General features: G+C 38.3%; 1 protein-coding gene across 1 annotated transcript; it reads left to right on the top strand.

Annotated features, from left to right (window-relative positions):
• The first annotated feature begins 290 nt into the window (after nucleotides 1–290).
• On the top strand, nucleotides 291–20,775 carry LOC135729673 (protein bicaudal D homolog 2). Its single transcript, XM_065247488.2, has 10 exons — nucleotides 291–424; nucleotides 1,660–1,946; nucleotides 6,149–6,361; nucleotides 6,917–7,069; nucleotides 10,159–10,605; nucleotides 10,904–11,764; nucleotides 12,166–12,345; nucleotides 15,025–15,176; nucleotides 15,949–16,273; nucleotides 19,474–20,775. The coding sequence occupies exons 2-10, from the start codon at nucleotides 1,716–1,718 to the stop codon at nucleotides 19,477–19,479; spliced, it is 2,568 nt and encodes an 855-aa protein (XP_065103560.1). The 5' UTR covers nucleotides 291–424; nucleotides 1,660–1,715; the 3' UTR covers nucleotides 19,480–20,775.
• The last annotated feature ends 1,613 nt before the right edge of the window (nucleotides 20,776–22,388 follow it).

Below are 22,388 nucleotides of genomic sequence, written 5' to 3'. Positions count from 1 at the left end.
GTAGCTGCACTTGAATTATCAGTGTATATAACAAGACAAAGAAACTGCGGTGACCTGAATGGCATTCATTGTATGCACGATGCAGTTAGTTTACTGAAAGTAAAACTCTTTTTTCATGTGGCAGCACTTTAATCAATACGGGCAAATTGGTGAGCATATGTCTTCAAAGATCTGTAACTTATTTCACAATGAATCATTTTTATTCCACATCAGAACCACATCCTCTGTAACACACTGCTCATCGCACGAGAGCGCGAGAGCGAACGTTTTAAATATCAGCGAGGCGGAAGTGCAGGCGCGTCAGTGCGCGTGCATTCATTCAAACTGACTTGTGGGCGCGCGCGGGGAAAGGGCTGTCTGATCTCCTCGAGCACAAATCCTCATAATATCCGTTTACCGAGCGATTCTGACATCAAGTTAAAAGGTAAGAGGATGTTAAAAGTGACCTCTTTATCTTCAGCTAGCACAATCTGACAGTTTAGCGTTAGCTAAACCGAGCTAACCAAATCGATAAATAAGGCGGATGTGTGTTGACGTTAAACAGTTGCTTCAGCAAATGGACGGTTGGTCATGTATAGTATAAATAACGATTAATAATGTTGGTATCACATGAAATACTGTTTTATGTCGAGCGGTATTGTATAGTTAAAACTCGCGAAATCCAAAGTATTAGCATCGTGACTTCAACAAAGTAATAAATGAATGTTTTGCAACTTTTAAAGTAATCTAGCATAAAGACTAACCATATAATAACAGCTTTGTATGAATATTGAAGAGCTGGAACAGTGTCTGCTTATCCCTTTGAAGTGTGAGATCACATAACGTTACTACAAATACTTCCTAATGTCAATAAAAACTACAAAAACCTGATGCTTGTTTAGCCAAATACAAAAACGTACAGAAGTTGGCTGGGTTCTTACATTAGAAAGAAACAAAATATAAGATTTCAGCACAAAAATCATTAGCAGAGTGTTACATATTTTGTTTCCATATGTACCTACATTATCCTAAATGTTTTAACCAACACCCCGCCCCTGTTTGTAGGGTCACTTGTCGGTGGTGTCACCTCTGGGTTGTTGTCCCCAGTTTCTACAGTAGAAACCATAGGTGTTTGTGTTGGACTTCATGTGGCACTGCGCAGACCCATGACATCAGGTGTGACATCATAGTATCGCAACTAATGGTCCATACACACCAAACCTGAGCATCGCGTATCTTACTCTAGAAAATTTGCAGGATTTAACTTCGTCTCATGCAAATGTTTCACTTGAGTTGAATATTTTTGCATTGACTTAGTATGTAATGTACTCGCGCAAATCATTGAATTCGCCTTTGGTGTGTGTACGCTCCAATAAACTTCCATCGTTCTTTGCTCTTTCACAGCGTAGTACTGTTGTTGTTTAGCAACCTCTAGAGGTGAAGGTTACATATTGTGCCTTTAATAAATTGGTATAATAGTCTAGGTGTGTTCGAATTCATGCAATGCTGCAAGAACCATCAGGCGGATGACGTCATGGTACTGTTCGAGCGATTGTATGGTCTAATTTCGAATCGTCCGCGCAGCACTTTGGTCAGTTCTTGTGCTGTCGAACAAGCCTACAATACTACAAGCTGCCCATCTTAATACCTAACCTATCATAAATATCACTCTCATTGCAGGCGTGATGATACACGAGTGAAGTGCCTTGAGTGCCAAAACCAAAATCGGCTGGAGGATGTCGGAGGATGATGATGGAGAGTTGTTGGAGGTCTGTGGAGGAGGAGGTGGGCTTCAGGCAGAGGTGGAAAGGCTGACAGCAGAGCTGCAGGAGGCCAATGAGGAGAAATTACAAGCTGCGCGGTATGGTCTGGCCATGCTGGAGGAGAGCGCTGCCCTGCAGAGCAAACACAGCCAGCTGGAGGAAGAGCATGACGCCCTCAAACTGGAGCTACAGGAGCTTCGAGAGGTTAGTGATGGAGGCAAAGACACTGAAGAATTGTTACACTGTGCCAGTGTGTTTTTCCACAGAGCGTTCTTGTCCAAGTAACAATCGGGTATTAAAACTAGACACGCTTTTAAGCTAGTACAAGGTTGACCTGGGGATATTTGTCTTTGCATTTCTTTTGATAAATGACTATAAGCACTTTCTCTGTGTGAATCATGTCCTTCCGGGCTCACAATAGATGGGTTGTGTACTCAAATGTTTTGTTTGAATGGCATCACATTTAGTTTTACATTTAGTGTCTTGCCCTATTTTTACTTTTTGTACTTTTAAGGTTGAATAGAGTACCGCAGGTATGCGTATTTCTGTAGGCTATGTGGAATTTAGTAGGACACACTGGCTCCCTTGCTAAAAAGCCATTCATTTTTCGCAAAATATAAGCTTTGTGTTTAGCTGGTGACTTTTTGTAACAACAAAATCACCAGCTAACTTACTTTAAATTTGCAAGAACTATAGACTTATACAATAACAGGCTTAAACCCAAAACATAAGTCCACTTTCAATTCTCACTGACACGTGTTTTATCAATGGGCTATCCTCCAGACATGACGGACCACGTCTTTATCTCATTTCGGCCGTGTGGCGTCGTGAAGCGCGTCAACGCTATTTTCCAAGATGTTTTATCAACTGGCTAGTTATGCTCCAGACAGTGACGGTCTGGACCAGGTCTTTTTCATTTCGGTTGTGTGGCGCTGTGTTTTTTTGGACAACCTAGTTAAGGCGGGAGAGTTTCCCAGCATAGGCGGGCCGCCTAAACTGCAAAGTGCTGCGGGAAACCCTGAACCTCACCAATAGATTATTTTATACATTAATGTTGTAAAATTAATAAATCACAATCGAAAAACAATCTTGATTATTCATCGGACTATAACCGTACCAACAAAATGTATAATCGTTACATCCCTAGTAATGGTGTTTAAAGTCCCCGACAAAGTCTGTAGTAGCATGTAGAAACCTGTCAGCAACCACTTTTTTTTAAAATGCGTAAAAGCTTGAAAAATTATGAGTGGTGGTATTACTGGTGTTTTTCGTCGTAAAAAAATCTGAAAGGGATTTATTTAAGGCATTTAACTAAAAGCCTATTCAAAAAACCCATTGACTTCGGGACAATGGAGTGGTAAATGCAAACTTGCTTCCGGGTTTTGCTTATGAAAATACATCATCCCTGCAGCAGTCTAGACTTAGCTTGGCTATAATCTGTTACTGCCAAATGACTACATTACAAGATCTTACTTTTGCTTAAAATCTGACAAAATTGATATTTAATTTCACATTGTGAATCGACTTTGGGATCAAGGAGACCAGACCAATTTTAATCAAATATTTACACATTGCATAATGTTTTTGTAACACCCTTTAAATTTCATCATAATTTGTCTGACTCAAAATCAAATGAAATATTCTGAGTGACATTTATCAAATGTGTTTAATGCAAAATAGCTTTATATTATGCATAATAGCTAAATAGCAAATTAGCATTGTTCTGTAGTTCTGTTATTTTCTGAAATTAATATTTGTACTGTATTATTTATTAATGCATTGTTCCTAAAGAAGTCATATATTGAGGAACAATGTAGGAGAACTCTTAAGCCCTTTTTTGTGGAGCATTTGTCAGTTGAAGTTTATTTTTACAAGCTCCCTGAGGTCATTACTGTCTGATTTTGGCACATGGATAGTTTTGGGAACTTGCCACTATCTAATACGAGCTTTACAAAGAGGCTGCTGTTGTAGGGTGGTCAAAAATTATATTAGACTTGACAGCCAGTCTGTGACCAACCTTATTAAATGAGACATAATCTTTAACGGGCAACAAAAAAAGAAGGTGGGAAAAAGTTGTGAAAAGCACACAAATGGTTTAAGTAAAAAAAGTCAATTAAAACTGCAGTGTGTGTGGTCCATGGCCAAAGAAGAATACACAGTTACTGTAATCCTCATATCCATAAGCTTGTTTGTGTCCCTGTATTATCAGATTTATTACATCTGTTTCCCTTAAATCCTAGCTGTTGGACTTTTCAGATTCTACAAAATGTTGATATATTATAGATTTGCAACATGTAACTAAATGTTAAGTTGAGATATGTGCCGTGATGGGGGCAGACTTCCGGCTATATGAAGGTTAGACTCATGTATTTCTCTCTGTGTTTGATTAGTAGAGCGTGAAATTGTCAAAGTAGGTGAGTGTGGTTGAATGAAAGGACTGGAGTGAACAGATCAGGGTTTTGTGTGCTAGAAACGACATGTGATATGAACTAGTATGTGTAGATGCTTTTCATACTATATATACACAGAGTAACTGGCAGTTTAATTCCAGACATATTGATTATTTTATTTTGTGTGATAAAGTATGAAGAATTCATTCTGTTTTATGATGATATCATCTCATTGCCATCAATACACATTCTGTACGAATGTGTGTGTGTTTTATCCAAATTTCTGCCTTATCATCAATTATAGAGTGGCACAAACACGTTCTTACATGACATATGATGATGAAAATGTATGGCATTTTTATGGTAGGCAACTTGTTTTGTCTTGATTCATCTGGTAGCACTACAGTTTGAGTGTAGGACACGAGAGCATTGTTAAGTAAAAACGGAAAATGTGTTTTGATTGTTTATTTACTCAACAATGGTGTTACTTGATAGCAAACTCAAATTGCAGGTTCTTGGAAACCTTTAAAATCTTTGTGTAAAAATCAGTTTGTAAAAAAAAACATTGATGTGATTGTCTGTATTACATAGTGATGCTCCAAAATGAAAATTCTGGATGCATCAGTCTTAAGATGAAAAAACTACTAACTAATATAATCACACTTGTTTGAAAGTAATACAGCAAAATTGCAATAAAAATATTCTTTATTTAGTTCTATGCAACAATCAAATTCAACAGCTACTTAACTCTTTCCCCGCCAGGTTTTTTTTTTAAGATGCCAGTCAGCGCCAGCATTTTTAATGATTTTCACAAAAGTTTAATGCCTTCTAGAAAATGTTCTTCTTTAAATATATAAACATTCAATTGAAAGAACAGACCATCTGCTTTCAAAAAAAACTTTCATCCTACCATTAGTTCTCTTTTTATTATCTCTCAAATATGGGTAGGTTTCCAAGTTTTGAGCAAAAGGCTGAGATAATTACATTTTTGTGAAGAAATTTTGATTTTTAGATCAGATTCAAAGCGATCCTTAAAACATAAACGGACATACAGCTGTGTGCCTTAGGGCGATATTTCTGTGTTTTTTGAGTTGTGGAAGAGCCACCTGGTGAACAATAGCCACATTACGGATTGCGTTTTCTCTTTACTGACGAGTTAACTGTGTAGCGCTGTGATGTCGGCACCAATAGCCCAGTGGTTAGTGCGCCGACATATAGCACCAATGTGCTCACGGCGTTCGATTCCCGTCTCTGAGGTCCTTTGCCGATCCCGCTCCCCTATCTCCACCCAACACTTTCCTGTCTACACTCCACTGTACTGTCTAAATAAAGGCCAAAAAGTCTAAAAAAAAGAAAAAGTGTAGCGCTGTGATAACCAGTTAGCACTGTTTTCGGTTTATATTTTATTATATTATACTTTTATAATGCCGCTTTTGGAGGAAAATTTGCCATTGCCGAAATTTTAGTGCAACACTTACACTAATATTATGTGTTTAGACATTGTGTAACATCGCAAGCTACTGGTATTCATTGTACAGCATTTTTTGTAGTTTTCGCCGTCCGAATGCATAGGGTTTATTTTGACAACATTATACAAAACGCACATATTACGTTTTCATCTTATGTTGTTGCTGTGTAAACATACCCATAGTATGAAATGGGCCTGAAAACCATATCATTCATTTTAAGACACTTTGGTTGCTATAAAAGCTGAAATGTCATATTTAATGTGTATACGGTTTGCTTTGCCAGCTTTTAAAGCAAGTAAACACATTCCAAAAACAAGTGAAAACTGGGGATTTTGTCCTTCAACAGTTCTATTAACAGCTGTACTCATTTGAAGTATGTCAGTCATTCACTCTTAAAGTAGCTCACGGCCATCATTTTGTCAATGCTGGTTGTTCATTCTGCCAGCCAAACAAATAGGATTGTTTTTCTTTATTGTCTCTTAGAAAATTGTCTCAGTTCTTTGGATAAGGTGGGGATTAATGAGGTTTATTTTGCCTCTATTTGTAGGCCCTGGCAGAGTCTGTCAACAGTCATAAGCGTGCAGCAGCAGATGGGGAAAACCGAGAGGAAAGTCTCCTGCAAGAGACGGCCAACAAAGAGGCGGCCATGGCCATTCGCATGGATGAGCTGCAGGCAGAGCTTAAACAGGCCCGTGTCATGCTGGCCAATACCACAGCTGAAAATGAGAGACTGGCTGGACTTTCCATCCAACTGAAGAAGGTACATTCACGCTTTACAATCCGAAAGCCAATGTTTATATGAAAGTTTGTCCAACCGCATATGCACTGCAATTTAATAGTTGGTATGCTCAAAGTCAAATAAAGTTTTATTGTTTTTGGTCTATGAACTGTAAAACTTTATGTGTCATCTGATGCTATTTAACAACATCAAAACACAGATGCAATGTTAGAAATGGAGCTGAACGCTGTGCCCTCGGCTTAATAACTAGCTGGTCAAAATAAAAGCGGAAATGTGACGCTACGTCTCCATGAGGCCTCATCATGTAACACAAAACCAGCTTGAGTTTCAGTGTTAGCAAATGGAAAGCGATCACGGTGAACTAGTCTCCATCTGTCTGTAATAGCATTTTAAAAGACACACAAAATTGTTTCATGAAATAAGGTCATAGGGCTTCAAAAATGACGTGGTGTTGAGTATTTTGTGGCAGAATTTGGAAGCAAAATTTGCACACTACAGTTGCTACAGTTATGCTATCATCATGTGTTATGTGGGCACAATTTTTTATGGGGTGACTCCCTGCTCTCTTTAATTTAGGATTGTGAGTGTTTGGAAGCGGAGAAGATCCGAGTTAAAGAGCAAATGAAGGAGTACAAGGCCCGAGAGGTGCAGCAGCTTCAAGACAACAGCGAGCTGGAAGAGGAGAACATCTCACTGCAGAAACAAGTCTCTCTGCTTAAGGAGAACCAGGTGGGTCTTTGTGCATAGGAAAATAAGAGGTTTATCACTTAATTTAAATTTTGTTTAAATAAATATGTCAGGTTAAAGGGTTAAACCTTTGTGTGCTGATAACAGGTGCTGTTACACAATAACCTTTGCTTGAAATGTCACGTGACACACACAGAGCAGTACAAGCACGTGTGTTGTGGGGCCTGGGTTTCAACTGATTTTTAACAAAGCCTTCCTTCAGAGAGACTTCAGAGAAAGGTTCATTCACTGGTACCCACATGAATATTCACAGTCACACAGAGGACAGAAAGCCTTGTTTATTGGATTAAAAACCGGTTCGCTCAGGATGAATCTTACAGTCAGTACACATAAACAAAGATGTTCTTAACTCTTTACCCGAGTGATTTTATCACATAGTTGTGTGTCATCGTGTCAAGTGTTTAAGCAGATCCTGAGTCACTTCTAACAAATTCTCTAATCCGTCATTAACATCTGGTATATCATGATATGGGCACCTGCCTAGATCTCTGTTTCCTCTAATAAAAGTCAAAATAATGATGGGTGCAGTTCTTTCTGTGAAAATGGGGAAGTTATCTTGAATTACTGATGCTGTTGATGTCAGCGGCTTTATATAATGAGTTTCTGTTATGGTTACTGTTACATTACTGTGGGCCTTTTGTTATACAAAAGCGGTGTATGAAATATAATCAGTACAAGGATCCAGCTTAACCAGTCCCCATCGTGATTGAAATTTTGAATTATCAGGGACTTTTTGAATTTCTGGCCCTGGATTGGTAATGGAAATATTGGAGGTCACAGTAAATATTTGACACTTTAGATTATAATTTTATTCTGCTTTTTTCCCTGCATTTTCTGGTTTTATTCTCATAGTGAGACTTAGAAACAATTATATATGATCACTATATCATTGAAAAAACAACAAATGTAATAGGGGCCAAATGCAGCTTTCACATAGGATGCGGTGTGTTCAGCGCAGCCAAGCAATTTGTGCTCTGATGGCCAGACAAAGTATAGGCGGAGTTTTCAATAAATAACTACAGTATTTATATTTGAGTTAATAGCAGATGAGTAATACAGAGACAGATGTTGCCCGTCTCTATTTCACGTAACTTTAAGCTGCCTACCTACAACAAGCTACTTGACTTAAAACACAACTGACATGCCAACTTGAATTACTACGTGTTTCCATGACACGGCTTTCCTTCCGATGTCTCTATAGGATCGTAAACTTGTATTATAAAGGTCCAGGAATTCCGAAACACACAATAAATAAGCTTTTTTTCTAAATTTGCTATTCTCCTTCTTCTACTTCTGAGTGACAGATCTTCTTTGGGCAAACACTCCAAAGGTCCAACCAGATTCATTTGCACGCGTGATGACAATGATATGATTCGACGCAGATGAGTGATTTAAATTCGATCAGGCATTCCATTTTCCTCGCTGTCCTGTAGAGCGCGGCTCATGGTTGCTTAGCTATGAAAGATGGCACGGGAGCGCGCTTCGGAAGTAAGAAGTGCCTTGACCCGAGTTTAAAACATGTTTTTAGACTTGACGTGAATGGACACGGGAGGTTATAATGTATATAAAAATACTGGAAATGTGAGTTTTAGAAATCATATCACCGGTATTGGATTAAAAATATTGTGATATACAGTACAGGCCAAAAGTTTGGACACACTCACTTGTTCTTTAATTATAAATTTTTCCATATAACGTAATAATAATAAACTCATCCAAACTATGGCATAACACAAATGCAACTTTGGAAATTATGTTGGTGACTAAAAGCTATATTTTATTATTTGAAGTGCAGTCACCCTTTGCCTAGAAATTACTGAACCATATGCATGTCATTTTTCCAAGAGGCTTCTTAAATTTTCAATTTAGGATGAATTTTTAAGATTATAGAAGGTGTTCATATTAAATCTGGGCTCTTATTGGCTGCTTTTTCTTCAATAATCAAAAGTCATCTATTTCAAAAATAATATTTTAAAATAAAATGTCAGTTTTCTAGTAACAAAAATGTATCTGTTTGGCATGGGTATATTTTTGTCTACAAAAGTAATTTTAAGCATTTAACCATACACCTTCAGCTTAAATTATTTTTAAGATCATATGGCGCTTTTCCATTGCATAGTACCCCACGGTTTAGTTTAGTTTGGGTCGGGTCAGCTCACCTCACTTTGGCGTGGTTAGCTTTTCCATCGAGTTTAGTATCACTTCGGAGTGGGAGGGATTATAGGCGTGTCGTTATATTTACGCTGCCAACTGCTGTGACCTCATACACGTGAGAGCGTTGTTGTACATTCCCATACATTCATTTATTTCTCAGTCTGCCACAAAATTAAAATTGGCCACCACAAATAGATGTTTGCACATCGCGTTTATAACTACCTCTGTCTCGCATGACAGTTTCTGTTCAAACACCCGACCCGTGGCGTCAGTCGACGGCGCTCTGCTGAGCCTCATTCAAGTTGCATTTAAGCATATATAATGCTGACGTGCACGTCGCGAATGTGCCGCCACAAACTGCAAGTCTGGGAAAAAACTGTTATGGTGTCCCGGATTCTCAACCTGCGGATGTTTTTCATCGCTAAAAGGGTGTTTGGAAACTTATAGCAGAACACAGATAACAACAGGTTTGCTTGAGACAGCGCAAGCTAGCAGTAAGCTAAAGCTAATATTTACATTATAGCGATGACGTGACGATTCTCTCAGACCAATCAGTGATCTACAGTGTTTTCGCGTCACGTTTGGTATCAGCTCGGGTCGCTTGGAACCCCAACCGAGGCGGTACGAAAAAAAGTATCGGGTACTACATACTGCACCCAATGGAAAAGCTCCCAAAAGTAAGCTGACCCGACCCAAACTAAACTAAACCGTGGGGTACTATGCAATGGAAAAGCGCCAATAGTTAACATTTTAGTCAAGTGTGTCCAAACTTTTGGCCTGTACTGTATATTAATATTGAGTTATTGTCCAGCCCTACTCAATCCTGACATCTGGAGCTTAGAGGACCATTAATATCATTGTATTTAAAACTGGGCAACCACATTATAATCAAAAGCCATTTACTTTTGTGTCCCCAGGTGGAGTTTGAATCACTAAAGCTGGAGTTAACTCATAAAGAAGAAGAGTTGGAGCTGATGAGGATGCAGCTAGAAGAGGCTGGACGTCTGCGGGATATCGCCGAGCGCCAACTGGAAGAGGCCCTGGAGGCCCTGAAAGAGGAGAGAGAGCAGAAGAACAGCCTGAGACGAGAGCTAGCTGCCCTAAACCTCAACCCCTTTGACTCCATCAGCCACCTTGAGATACAGCTGGATGAAAGCCATGATGGAGAGAAGGAAAAGGAAGGAGGAGAGGAGGAGGAGATGGACAGTGGATACAACAATTCCAAAGGCATGGAAAGAAACAGATGTTCCACACCCAGAAACAGTGATGTGTTTTTTAGACCTCAAGGTCCTGGGCTTGTGACCGACCTGCTGAGTGAGCTGCACCTGTCAGACAGCCAGAAACTCAAGCAGCAAGTACTGCAGGTGGGAGAACCTGTTTACATCCTACATACTGTCACATACTTCATACTCACTCCATGAGCTGTCTATTCATTTTCATTTGTTTGGAAATATCTTGGCTATTGTTTCTCAGAAATATACTGAGTTATGCCCGCATTACTTTCTTTATTTAGAAAATTTACTTTCAAATCAATTGTAAATTTTTCATCAGACATGTGAAACATTTAGCCTAACAGATCATGTGCATATTCACAGATATCTCAACAATGCTTATATGCCTCATTTAATTATTCAATCTGAATAACGTTGGTGCCATTTTCAGGTGGAAAAAGAGAAAGCCACGTTGACCATCACTGTGCAGGACCTCCAGCAGCAGTTAGTCCAATCTAAAGATGCGTTTAATGAGCAACAGGTCAAAATGGATCAGCTGACCCAACGTTTGGAGACCCTTCAGAGTCTCAAACTCTCAACAAGTCCGGTTCCTAAGACTCTTGAGAACCAAGAAGCTGAAAATGGCATCAGCTACTACGAGGTGGATGCAAAAAACACAGAAGTATTACAGTGCGGCATGCAAGCGGCAAGTGAGGAGCTTGTGCGTCTGCGTGAGGAGCTGAAGGAGGCCGGTCATCGCTCCAAAGCCCTGGAAGAACGTTACAAGCTGGAGAAGGAATGCTGGAAGGGCGAGGCGCAGGGTCTTGCAGACAAAATTCGACAGTGTATCACCACTAGCCGCCAGGACCAAGAACGAATAGGACAGCTGGAACGGGAAATTGGCGCCACTAGGAAGGTCGCCACTGACTCTGAAGGCCATCTCAGTGTTGCGCAGGAGGAGCTTGTGGCATTTTCTGAAGAGCTTGCCAACCTTTATCATCACGTGTGCGTTTGTAACAACCTAACACCCAGTCGAGTGACGCTGGATTACTATCGTGATGAAGCGCAACAAGGGAGAACGAACAACCACTCAAAACCACAGCAAAACCACTATCACGGATCCTTACGGAAGCACAGGCGGTCAGGGGAGATGTTCGTGAAGGGATCTCACACTGGGGACGTGGACATAGGTAGTGGAGATACGTCCACCAGCTATGGGAGTTGTCCAGGTTCACCTACATTAGACTTCAGGGACCCAACCAATGTGCGCAATCTGGTGGCTATCATACGTTGCCAGATTAAACACTTAAAGGTGTGTTTGTAACTCTTAATGAAAAATAATTGATTTATAAATTAGGTGTTAGTGTTCATACCTTTTAAAATTGTATTTTATACCATATAAACTGTATGCTGGTTACTATAACCATACTTGTGCCAGTAAATGTGGGTGACATCCTACACCAAATTTTACAAAATAGTTTGCAGCCCTAAAAATGTCATTTCTTTTAGGGATATTTCAGTTGTTTAGCTTTTAAGCAGCTTGTGTGAATAGTGAAGCATGTAATACAAACAGAATTGAGGTCACTTACAATCCCACACATATTTGGCCAGGCTGCTTTATGATTCCTACCTAATTTTTTCCTCACTAAACAGTGTTTTAATGATGAAAACATGAATATCCAAATCTGTGTTTTATTTTTTTATACTTTCTAGGTGGCTGTAGATCTGTGCAGGCAGCGTAACCCATTGCTTTCCCCGACAGCAGACGGCAGCGCAGACACAGATCGCGATATAGAGACACTGCTTGAGGAAGTTTTAAAACTGAAGTCGCTCCTGAGCACAAAGAGAGAGCAGATAGCCACGCTCAGAACTGTCCTAAAAGCCAACAAACAGGTATATAACATGAACGATTATATAGATGGGTTCACACGATCATGGGGAAATATTGGGAAAAGAAATTCAGCTTTTCAGTCATGACAAAGTCATGGTCATCAGTAATGCAATGTAAAATGTGATCCTGGACCACAAAACCAGTCATAAGTAGCATGGGTATATTTGTAGAAATAGCCAAAAATACTAGGGATGCACCGAATCCAGATTTTTTTGGGTTCGGACGGATACCAAACCCACTGTTTAAGATTCGGGTGAATCCGAAACCGAATACCGAATCCTACTCGCATCCTTATTCCATTACAGGGCTCGTAAAATTTCAAAATCCCTGGTAGCCCTTCGGGCAGGCACTCTTCAGTTTTTGGTAGCCCGAAATTTTGCCAATACAAAGCCAATAGGGCCTCTAACCACAATGTTTAATCTGCTATTCTTGTTGTTGTTTTGATGCTGTTGGTCTTTTAACAAAAAAAAAACTGGATTTCCATGTAAACCAACTGTTCCTGCTCATCCCCACACCAGATATACTCACCATTTAAAAGTGGTTCAGTGGGTCACAAAACTCACAGTTTGGATCATCCAGTTAGAGATTAAGAGCGATTCTGCAGAGAGTCACTCTCTTCACTGCCTGTACAATCTATATCACTTTAAAGCTTGCTGCGAGAGATTTAATTTTCTTACGTGAGGATAGTAATGACTGACAGGACGAAGTTGGAGGATTTGCCCAACAAATCCATGACAAATCAGTATGGATTACTTCCTGTACTGCGGCTTCGCCCGATCGCGAAAGTGAAAGTAAAACTCGAGCGCCGAACCCGAACCCCGTCAAAAAGCCCAGTATTCGGCCGAATCCTGGATTTGGTGCATCGAAAAACATACACTGAATGGGTCAAAATTATAGATTTTTTTTATGCCAAAAATCATGAGGATATTAAGTAAAGATCATGTTACAGGAAGATATTTTGTAAATTTCCTACCATAAATATAAAAGTATTTATCATTAATAATATTTGTTGCTAAGGACTTGGACAAAACATACATCCAAGGAAAGCTTATTTATTCAGCTTTCAAATGATATATAAATCGTAATTTCAGTAAATGTACCCTTATGACTGATTTTGTGGTCCAGAGTCACAAGTTACTTAAAATGTAATTCTTATTGGATAAGCTATGTTAACCTTGCTTTACCCCTGGTAAAATTCCAAGTAATGCACTGCCTTTTGTGGGCAATGAGTTTAATATACATTTTATTATGTACTATGTTTTAAAACGTTTAATAATCCAGATTAATCCACGTAAATGATTCCAAACTCTTAGAAATGGTACTGTCTACATAAAATATTGCTATTAAAAGTGTATTACATAATATTCAGCTGTCTGTAACTATATATTTAAGCAATATCGCTCGAGTAGGAGTGTGATATAGCTCTATATCTTCATGGCTGTGATAAGGCCAGGAGGCTATCACAGTTGTGATGATGTAGAGCTATGTCACAACGACTCCGAAAGCGCTGTTGCTTTTATATTATTTTAAACTAGAAAACAACAACAGAGTTATTTAAAAAGACTCTTTGTTGGGGAACTGCTTTCTTCTGCCACGGATTTGAAGGCCAGAATGACAGGTAACACTTTCGGCTGTTTTAAATGTCTTAACAACTCAAAAGACGGAATAGCCGTTTCTTAATATTACAGTTTCTTGATCACAAACTGTAGTTTTAAGATTAGTTCATTTGAGAATATATATGTATAATATTCAAATCTGCAGTCGATTAGTGAAGATAGCGCCTTCTTGAACATTTGCTTAGAAAGATTTGGACAAGACCCAAACGCACCAAAGGATGTCAGTGTTTACTCACCCCGCTGACCACAGCCTGATCTGGGCTACATCTCTGACAGAGATTCCCTTGCTCTGATGTAGGCCTATCTGCATTTGATGGTGAAAATGAGATTAAACCAGCAGTATTTGGTGTAATGAAACTATTCCTTGTTTTTTATTCATATTTTTTTACTCCTAGGACTTTATCCGGGAAGGCCAGTTCCCCTCTTACATGTTACAGCTGCAATCTATAGATTTGGTGTTTATAAAGAAAAGCTTATGATTGTGATTTTGTAATAATTATTTGTTTTGGTTTGAAAACGTTTAAGTCCGAATGTGTGGCAAATATCAAGTGACTGCTAGATGTTTTAAGTGGAGAGTCCACAGAAACATTAATAAAAATAATGTGATATATAGTTTGTCAAACTGCCAAGACCTGTTTGGGGCAAATAACAAGCAGTTGAGGATAAGCAGTTTCATTGCTTTTAAGAGGATTTTAAACTGTCAGAAGCTCTTGTTTTAGTGGTTTCATTGAAGCCGAAAACAGCTGCTTTCTCTTGAACCGCTGTGTGTTGCGGTGACTCAACTGGTCATTGAGAATTTCTTCTTTATAGTTTAGACAAAACAGAACACCAGACCAGACGTATTATTACTGAGCCCTTCAGACAGTTTTCTGGCAACGGATCTTTCTCTCTGTATTTCAAAAACAATGAAAAGCACAACATTAGCTTTTTTGTGACGCTGTCTGTGAAATCATGATTTTACTCAGCCAATATTTTCACAGATTGTTTTTTACAATATGAAGGATGATTTTATGTAGAAATGTAGTTTTTCACAGTTTGAGATTGATGGGTCTTTTATTTTTTAAGACTACAGAGTTAGCCCTGACGAACTTGAAAACCAAGTATGAGACAGAGAAGGGCATGGTGGCAGAGACTATGCAGAAGCTGAGGAATGAACTGAAGGCCTTGAAGGAAGACGCTGCCACCTTCTCATCTCACCGGGTCATGTTTGCAAGCAGGTATGATGGGATTACACACATGCTTAGGTTTTGACATGATCTTGATCTACTCACAGTACCTGCAGTTCCAGTTGATGAGTGATTAAAGCTTACATTTTTAAAGAAACATGCTTGTCTTGAGCAGTCTGTGAATTCAGCTGGATTCATGTAAGGATTGAGAGGTTTATAGTTGTGCAGAGTGTTCTGTACTGAAAGATTTCAGTGTTTGTTTACATATGTAGAAAGGTTGAGAGGTCATTAAGATACATTGCCAAAGAGATTAGACACTCATGACCCTAATGGCGTCCCGTTTTAAGACTAAACTAATCGAGCCCTGGTCTGCCACAAGGTCTTCTGACATGCAGATCAACATGGACACTCTTTGGTCCCATGTACAGGTGAGGTCTGAGGTCAAGCAAGTTTTGAGTACTGGAGAATATCTTTCCATTTTAGTGAACACAGACAATTTAAATGTTATGAGAAAATACAATTTCTAAACATAACTTAGTTTATATATAAACTTTTGTAACCTAGAGAAGAATGCAGATATTAAAGTGCTATCTGATTACCAAAATTTTTTATTTTAAATACAATAAATGTGTTTATTACTGGGTGCCCCTCTTAAACAATATGATGATTAGTATGTTTAGAAACAATAATGTGATACTGACGTTACATTATCTGGGTCACCATGCATGAGTTGATTTTCTTATACTCATAAATGTCGATACCAAGACTCTCTTGTGTATGTGGCGCCCTCATGTGGACATGTGTGCCTTCATGTATTTCACAGATGTGACCAGTACGTAACTCAATTAGATGAGATGCAAAGACAGCTCGCCGCTGCTGAGGATGAGAAAAAGACTCTCAACTCTCTCCTTCGAATGGCAATCCAGCAGAAGCTGGCGCTGACCCGTCGCCTCGAGGAGGTAGAATCACCCGCCTCCCCTCTCAGCAACGGCAGCAGTCCCCGTCGCTCTCGAACCAAATATCTGACCAGATCAGACAGAAGCCCAATGAGAAACAGCCCACGCTCCAGCCCGGTATTAATGACTGCTGTTCCACAGAACCTGAGCGGCCACATGAGGCCGCTGTCGCGCAGCCATCACTATAATCCAGTAAGAACATCCTCTTCCTCATCTTCTCTTTCTTCTTCAAACGAACCAGCGTACTCTGCGTCCACGCAGAGTTTAACATCCGTCGGCATTGTGTGCAACACTACCTTTGTTCGTAGTTACGGGTCAAGTTCGTCTCGCTCGCTGGATGACTCTTGTGGCGGGTTGGGACCTTTTGCAATTCAGTCACGACAACCCAAGGTTTATGAGTCAAAGACCGGTAGCCATAAAGCATCAGCACCGTTACGCAGTAACACATTTATTAAAGCACGTCGTGCTTCTTTACCAGCGACCAAACCTGATTCTTTCCGTTCACGTACAGGTCAAAGCACACATTTAGTTAGAAGTGATAAATCACAGGTGGAGAGAAAAAGTAAAGTTACAATAGCAGAAAATTATCAGAAACCTTCAAAAAAATCGAATGGTTTTCTACAAAAGCAGCTTAGTGTCTCCAAATCACACTCTGGGAGTTCAAAGGTGAAATCTACCACACAACCCAGCTGTCTCCCTCAGGGAACCTCAAGTGTTGCGTCATCTAGTGGTCAGTTCACAACATACAGTCCAATAGTTCAAGAAAGAAATTCATTATTGCCCTGTAAGACAAAGAGTTCCTCCAGGTTAGACAACCGTTCAAGCTCACGTGATTATGTAAGAGAAAGTGTCTCCAAACAAAGTTGTGAGGTTAAGAGGCAGCAAGATCAACTCCGAAAACAGCAATCAGGTGTTGGCACAGCAAACAGGTCAGTGCACAAATACACACACTAGAGTCAGGGATTTTTTTTTTTTCATTTTAGGTTTAATTTAAAAAAAAAAAATTTCGCTTGTGACATAAGGAATGACATTTCCGGGTCCAAGCCTTCTCCGACTACAATTTAAATAGCTGTTTATTGTCACTGTTTATTCATTTCATGCATTTAAGCTACATTTTTATAAACTCAAGGTGTAAACTTCATTATCCAGACTCGCTGCATCCTGGACATAGGTCATGAAAATTCAGCTTTTTAGTCAGTGAAAGTCAGGAAATTTGACATTTGACTCCGAGTAAAGTGGGAACCCTGTACTAAGATCTTAACAGAGAGACTCAGAGCTTCACAATAAGATGCAGTTCATGAACTAAACCAGATCTAACCATTTCATAGCGTTTCGTATCTCTCATTTCTAAACACAAAGAGTTAAAGAGTAACTCCAGTTTCACACCGCAAGCGGGTTTTTTTTCAGAGCCCATGTTGACAAGTTAAAGCATGCACACCGCATGCTCGCGTGGCAGTAGTGTTGCTGAAGCAGCAGTGCTGCGATCATTTCGCCGTCGGCTCTATTTTTGCTGCGCTGCTCACGCTCAATTAAAGTAACAGTGCATTGCTTATGGTTTAAACGGTCGTGGATTGACGTGAAAAAGTGTCATTTTACCATAAAATCATGAGTGTGACGCCAAGTGTTTCAAACAGTTATGACTTTGAGCAATTTAAAAGAAATTCACTCATTCACTCTCTGCCCAGCACTAAATGAATCCTCATCTATCTTAATAATCTTCAGAGAAACGGATACATCTATAAATCTAAATCTTATGCTTATACTGTTGACGGAAAACACGATCGATTGCATCATGCTGTCAATCACTGAATGAAATGTTTCATTTTATCGTAAACTTAAGAGAAACCAATTTAATAATGTGCCATGGGCTTTTTATGTCTACAATTGTGTCTATATCTGACATTACGCGGACCAGAACAGCACGAAAACAATGTGGATTCAACAAATTACATTTATAAAAATTACACTGACCATCAAACGGATAATTGAAAAAGTTTTGCTCATAAATGCGTGTAAAATATTGTGAACTTGAGATTTTTATACTGTTATTAAACTGCACAGTATCCGCTGCAAACGCAGCCGGTGTGAAAGCACAATGGCCACGCACAGCAAACGCTCCTCACGCTTCTCACCCTATGCATACGTGCTGCTCATGCTTGTGGTTTGAAACCGGTGTAACAATGCATCCTTCTCATGTATCATCAATTCACTGCTCTTTTCATGTTTTTTAAGTCATGTTACCAATTGATGATCAGCTACCGAAACCAACCCTAAGTTTAACCTTTAATACCAAAATGTTCAAATCTGGGGTGCGTTTCCCAAAAGCATCGTTAGCCAACGAACATCGTAAGTTCCATCGTTACTAACATCGTTCAGCGATTTGGTGTTTCCCGAAACCATTGTTCAACCGAACATTCGCAAACTGCATCGCTAACTTGTATCTCTTGACCTGTCGTTAGAAGCATCGTTCCTTGTTATTATCATATGTAGACTTTGTAGTCATTGATCATGCTTTTGAACAAAATAAGCAAAAAACATGTAGTACAGTCAATATCCATCATTCCAAATATATTACAATTTTATTTTACGTCTTCAAATTTGTAAACAGAATGAAAGCGCTGCATTTGAAAACTGCGCATGTTCTACGAGCTTTAAGACCCTGGGGAATGAATCCCTGGGAGGAGTGACGTAAGAGGGAACGTGCACGTGAATTAAATATCTTGAAAATAAACAATGGATAACTAAATCACGATAACAAAATCAGTCTTCCGATGCAATATATGTTATTTACAGCAATAATCTGACATTAAATCGATTTGCACAGATTAATTAGTACTTCACCTCCCACGTGACATCATCAACTATGTTGTTAAACCAACATCGTTCAAACGACGAATGTGCGACAAAGTTACTATGCTTTCGGGAAACAGTCGTGACAAGGTAGTTTGTTTCTCCAACGATGCATCGTACTATGGTCGTTCAGCAACGAGTTACGTCATTGTTTGGGAAACGCACCCCTGATCGGTTGTTAGCAATGTTATTCCCTAACCAACTAGGAGGTTTCTGTACATACAACCAGGATGGGGGCAAATCACCTTTCAATGTTTAGTGTTCTGCTCCCCTAAAAGTTCTGATTACATATTGTTGATTGCCACAAAGAATAATCTTGTAGAAAAATGTACAAAAATGTTGATTAAATTACAATTGACATCTATGAGGCAGTACAGCTGCAATATATTAGACTTCCATTGTGTGTGCATAATAAATCATTTTGTTTGTGGTAATCAACACACGCCACAGATGCTGTTTTATCCCTTCAACATACCTTCAATGTTTCAACAATACTACTTTAAAATGAACACTTGACTGATCATCTTACTCTATCTTTACAGAGATGAAAACCTCATTATCTCCTCCCTCTGTGCTTCAGTATATATGTGGACCGTGTTCATGCCCAGCTCAAGACCACTCATACCCTGCAGACCTAACCCCTCCCCATCATAGACCACACCTCATTGGGTCTCTCCATGTCCCTCTCCCATTGTCCCGCTTGCACATTTTTCATTTAGATTGTTATTTAGTTTTTGGATCAAGTGATGTTCTGCTTTATGGCATTACAGCTTAACATTATGTTATTATATAATGGTATATTATTGGAACATTTTAATGGATGCACATTGTAGCACATCAAAACACTCTTGAAGATCAGTATTGTTTTAAGTCTTATTATCTCTAACTGACATGTTCTTAAGTTCATTTGTTTTAGTTTTCTCCAGCTATCATGAAGGACATTCCTCAGGTATACCATTGAACGTTACATGTTGTTGCTTATATACATGTATGTGTCATTTTACAGCATCATCTTTAACCCTTATTAACTTCATCATACATACTTCATCAAAAGCTACATTTTTAGCTCGTGCGCTGCTTGATGATGGTGATATTAGTTGCCCTGACCTTTAATGATAGCTGCGTTGACACAGTGAATCATACGTAACCAATATAACTCTTAACTATGCAGAAATACAAAGATTAAGCTGCTAATCAACTCGTGCAAAAACTGCCAGTTTTGCTACCTAAAACACACAGGGTTATTGACCAGCACTGTTAGACTAACATTATTTTATTATGTAGGAAAGATGTCAATTAATCTCTCAGTTATCTCACAAGGTAAAATATTGCGGGAAATTATGACAGGTATAAAATAGTGCCTTATTTTTGGGTGAAGATTGTTTTAATGGACTTTGTTTTGTGGATATGTAGATATTGTTACTTTTCTTTCCAAATACCTTGTTTTGTTGAAATCAAAACAAGCAGTATAAGTATTACACTGTTCTTGTCAGAACGCTGTGTATATTTCTGTATTTAAGATATTGTGTGTTGATTTGCCTGTCAACACATTCTAAATGTATCTAATTTTTTTGTCAAAATATTTCTGTGTTTTAATAATGCTTCCTGTTTTCATTTTAAGTGATTTTTCTTATATATATTTGGTTGTCAACCTAAAACTTTATTGTAACAGGAAAAATCTTGTGTTTAAAATATGTTTTGTAAAAATAAAGCTGTTCCAATGTTTGTGATGTGGATAGCAGTCACTTCATAACATGTGAAGCCATCCTGCAGAGTTATACGTGATAGTTTTAGGTTTTTATAATAAGTTTTTATAATAACTGAATGAAATATTTATTTTATAATTTACTAAATGCAGCACTATTTAAGTTAAGACCATTTAAATACTTTTTAAAGAAAAACTCATTCAAATATGGGTGACAATCTGAAAACATTCATGTAAATGAAAATGTCTCACTTAGGCTTTAAAAGCAATTATTTAAATGTTTTCAAATAAAGATTTTCACATTTGTAATAAATGTGAATTTGGTTTTGAAAAGTGAAGAATTTGGTAGATTAAAATAATAATAAAGCCTTATGCTTTCTATTTACGCTTCACTGAAACATATTTCCAAATGCTTTGTAGTTTGTACTTATGCCCATTTTTACCTGGAGGGGTGATTTGTTTTGGCAGTACTGCAGTAAACAGATCCATGCAGCTCAATGTGACTTCTCTTGTTACACAACTGAGCAACTGAGGGCTTCTTGTAACTGTGCTGTCCTTTAGGGAAATTCATTTCCTATCTAATCTAATGGATTAATTAAAGTGAAATGAGAAAGTCTGCCTTACCTTTTTTATATAAATTGGACGTTTGCTGAATATCTGTGTAATGTTTGATACATACTTTGAAATGTATAATTAATGTTGAATCCGGAGGGGTGTTAAGGTTTAAGAGAGGAAATCAGGATGTTGCAGTCATTTTTTGGGGGGGAAATGTATTCACAATAAGCTATAATATTTGTAGTTATGCATTTAGCAGTACTTCTATCCAAAACAATATGCAATTCATTTTCTTTAGTTTGTTCCCTGTAAATTGAACTTTGGTGTTGATTTGAGCTATAGAAACATAAAGATATCTGCAAGTGTTGAAAAATGTTGGGTTTTAATATTTCTGTAAACTTAACAATCATTAATACAGAAACAGTCATTCAGAACAAAGTAAAAATGTCTGGTCAAAGCTGTAAAACAGTGGCTTGTGCTCGATATATAAAACTACTGGCTCAAGAAAACCCATCCTAAGTCTCTCTTCCTATTAATATATTGTCTCTCTTGGTTATCATAAATTATATTAAAGATAAATGCAATATACAAGAACTTTAGTAAGAGATCAGATTCAGAGCCATAATCAAAATTTACATGGTGTTTAAGTGTTGAGTGAATGCGTCAGTTTGTAAGTTGGGTAAGATCGCCATCTAGTGGATAATAGCGGAAATATAAATTTGAGCTCCTCCTCAGGAAAGCGTTTTCTCTTTATTGAGATGACTCAACAATATTTATTAATATATATTTATCTGGATATCACCATTAATTGTGCAATTGTAGAAAATTTACAAATATAATTAAAGACTGTGGTGTTTATTTTCATAAAGAGTACGCAGCAACATTGGCGCATTGATACTTATGTAATGGGGTTACCGGGGTATTTTATCACAACTTAGAACGCGTTTTAACCAATCAGAATGAAGAACCAGAACTGGACGTTTTATAAATACGTTTTTAAAGTGTTAAAATCTTGATGTTCATGCAAAACATTGCAATATTACATATTTATGCTATTTTGATCATTCCGATTTATCTTGGGCTTATCTATGCACTCTTACGAATAAATGACCCAATACAACATCAAATAAAATATATTTTATAACATATTTATTTCTATGTTGCCACACACACTTGTACTTAATGGTTTATGCATTT

This window comes from Paramisgurnus dabryanus, chromosome 11 (assembly GCF_030506205.2).
Source record: "Paramisgurnus dabryanus chromosome 11, PD_genome_1.1, whole genome shotgun sequence".
NCBI lineage: Eukaryota > Metazoa > Chordata > Actinopteri > Cypriniformes > Cobitidae > Paramisgurnus > Paramisgurnus dabryanus.
The sequence above is the reverse complement of the archived record's forward strand: the minus strand, read 5'-3'. Positions and strand labels throughout refer to the sequence as shown.

What these genes read in the sequence shown, in the direction of transcription:
- LOC135729673 (XM_065247488.2), top strand. Translation starts at nt 1,716, where the DNA reads ATGTCGGAGGATGATGATGGAGAGTTGTTGGAGGTCTGTGGAGGAGGA. An exon ending in TTTCCATCCAACTGAAGAAG is followed by an intron (nt 6,362 to 6,916) that starts GTACATTCACGC and finishes TCTTTAATTTAG; the next exon opens with GATTGTGAGTGTTTGGAAGC. An exon ending in GCCAGATTAAACACTTAAAG is followed by an intron (nt 11,765 to 12,165) that starts GTGTGTTTGTAA and finishes TATACTTTCTAG; the next exon opens with GTGGCTGTAGATCTGTGCAG.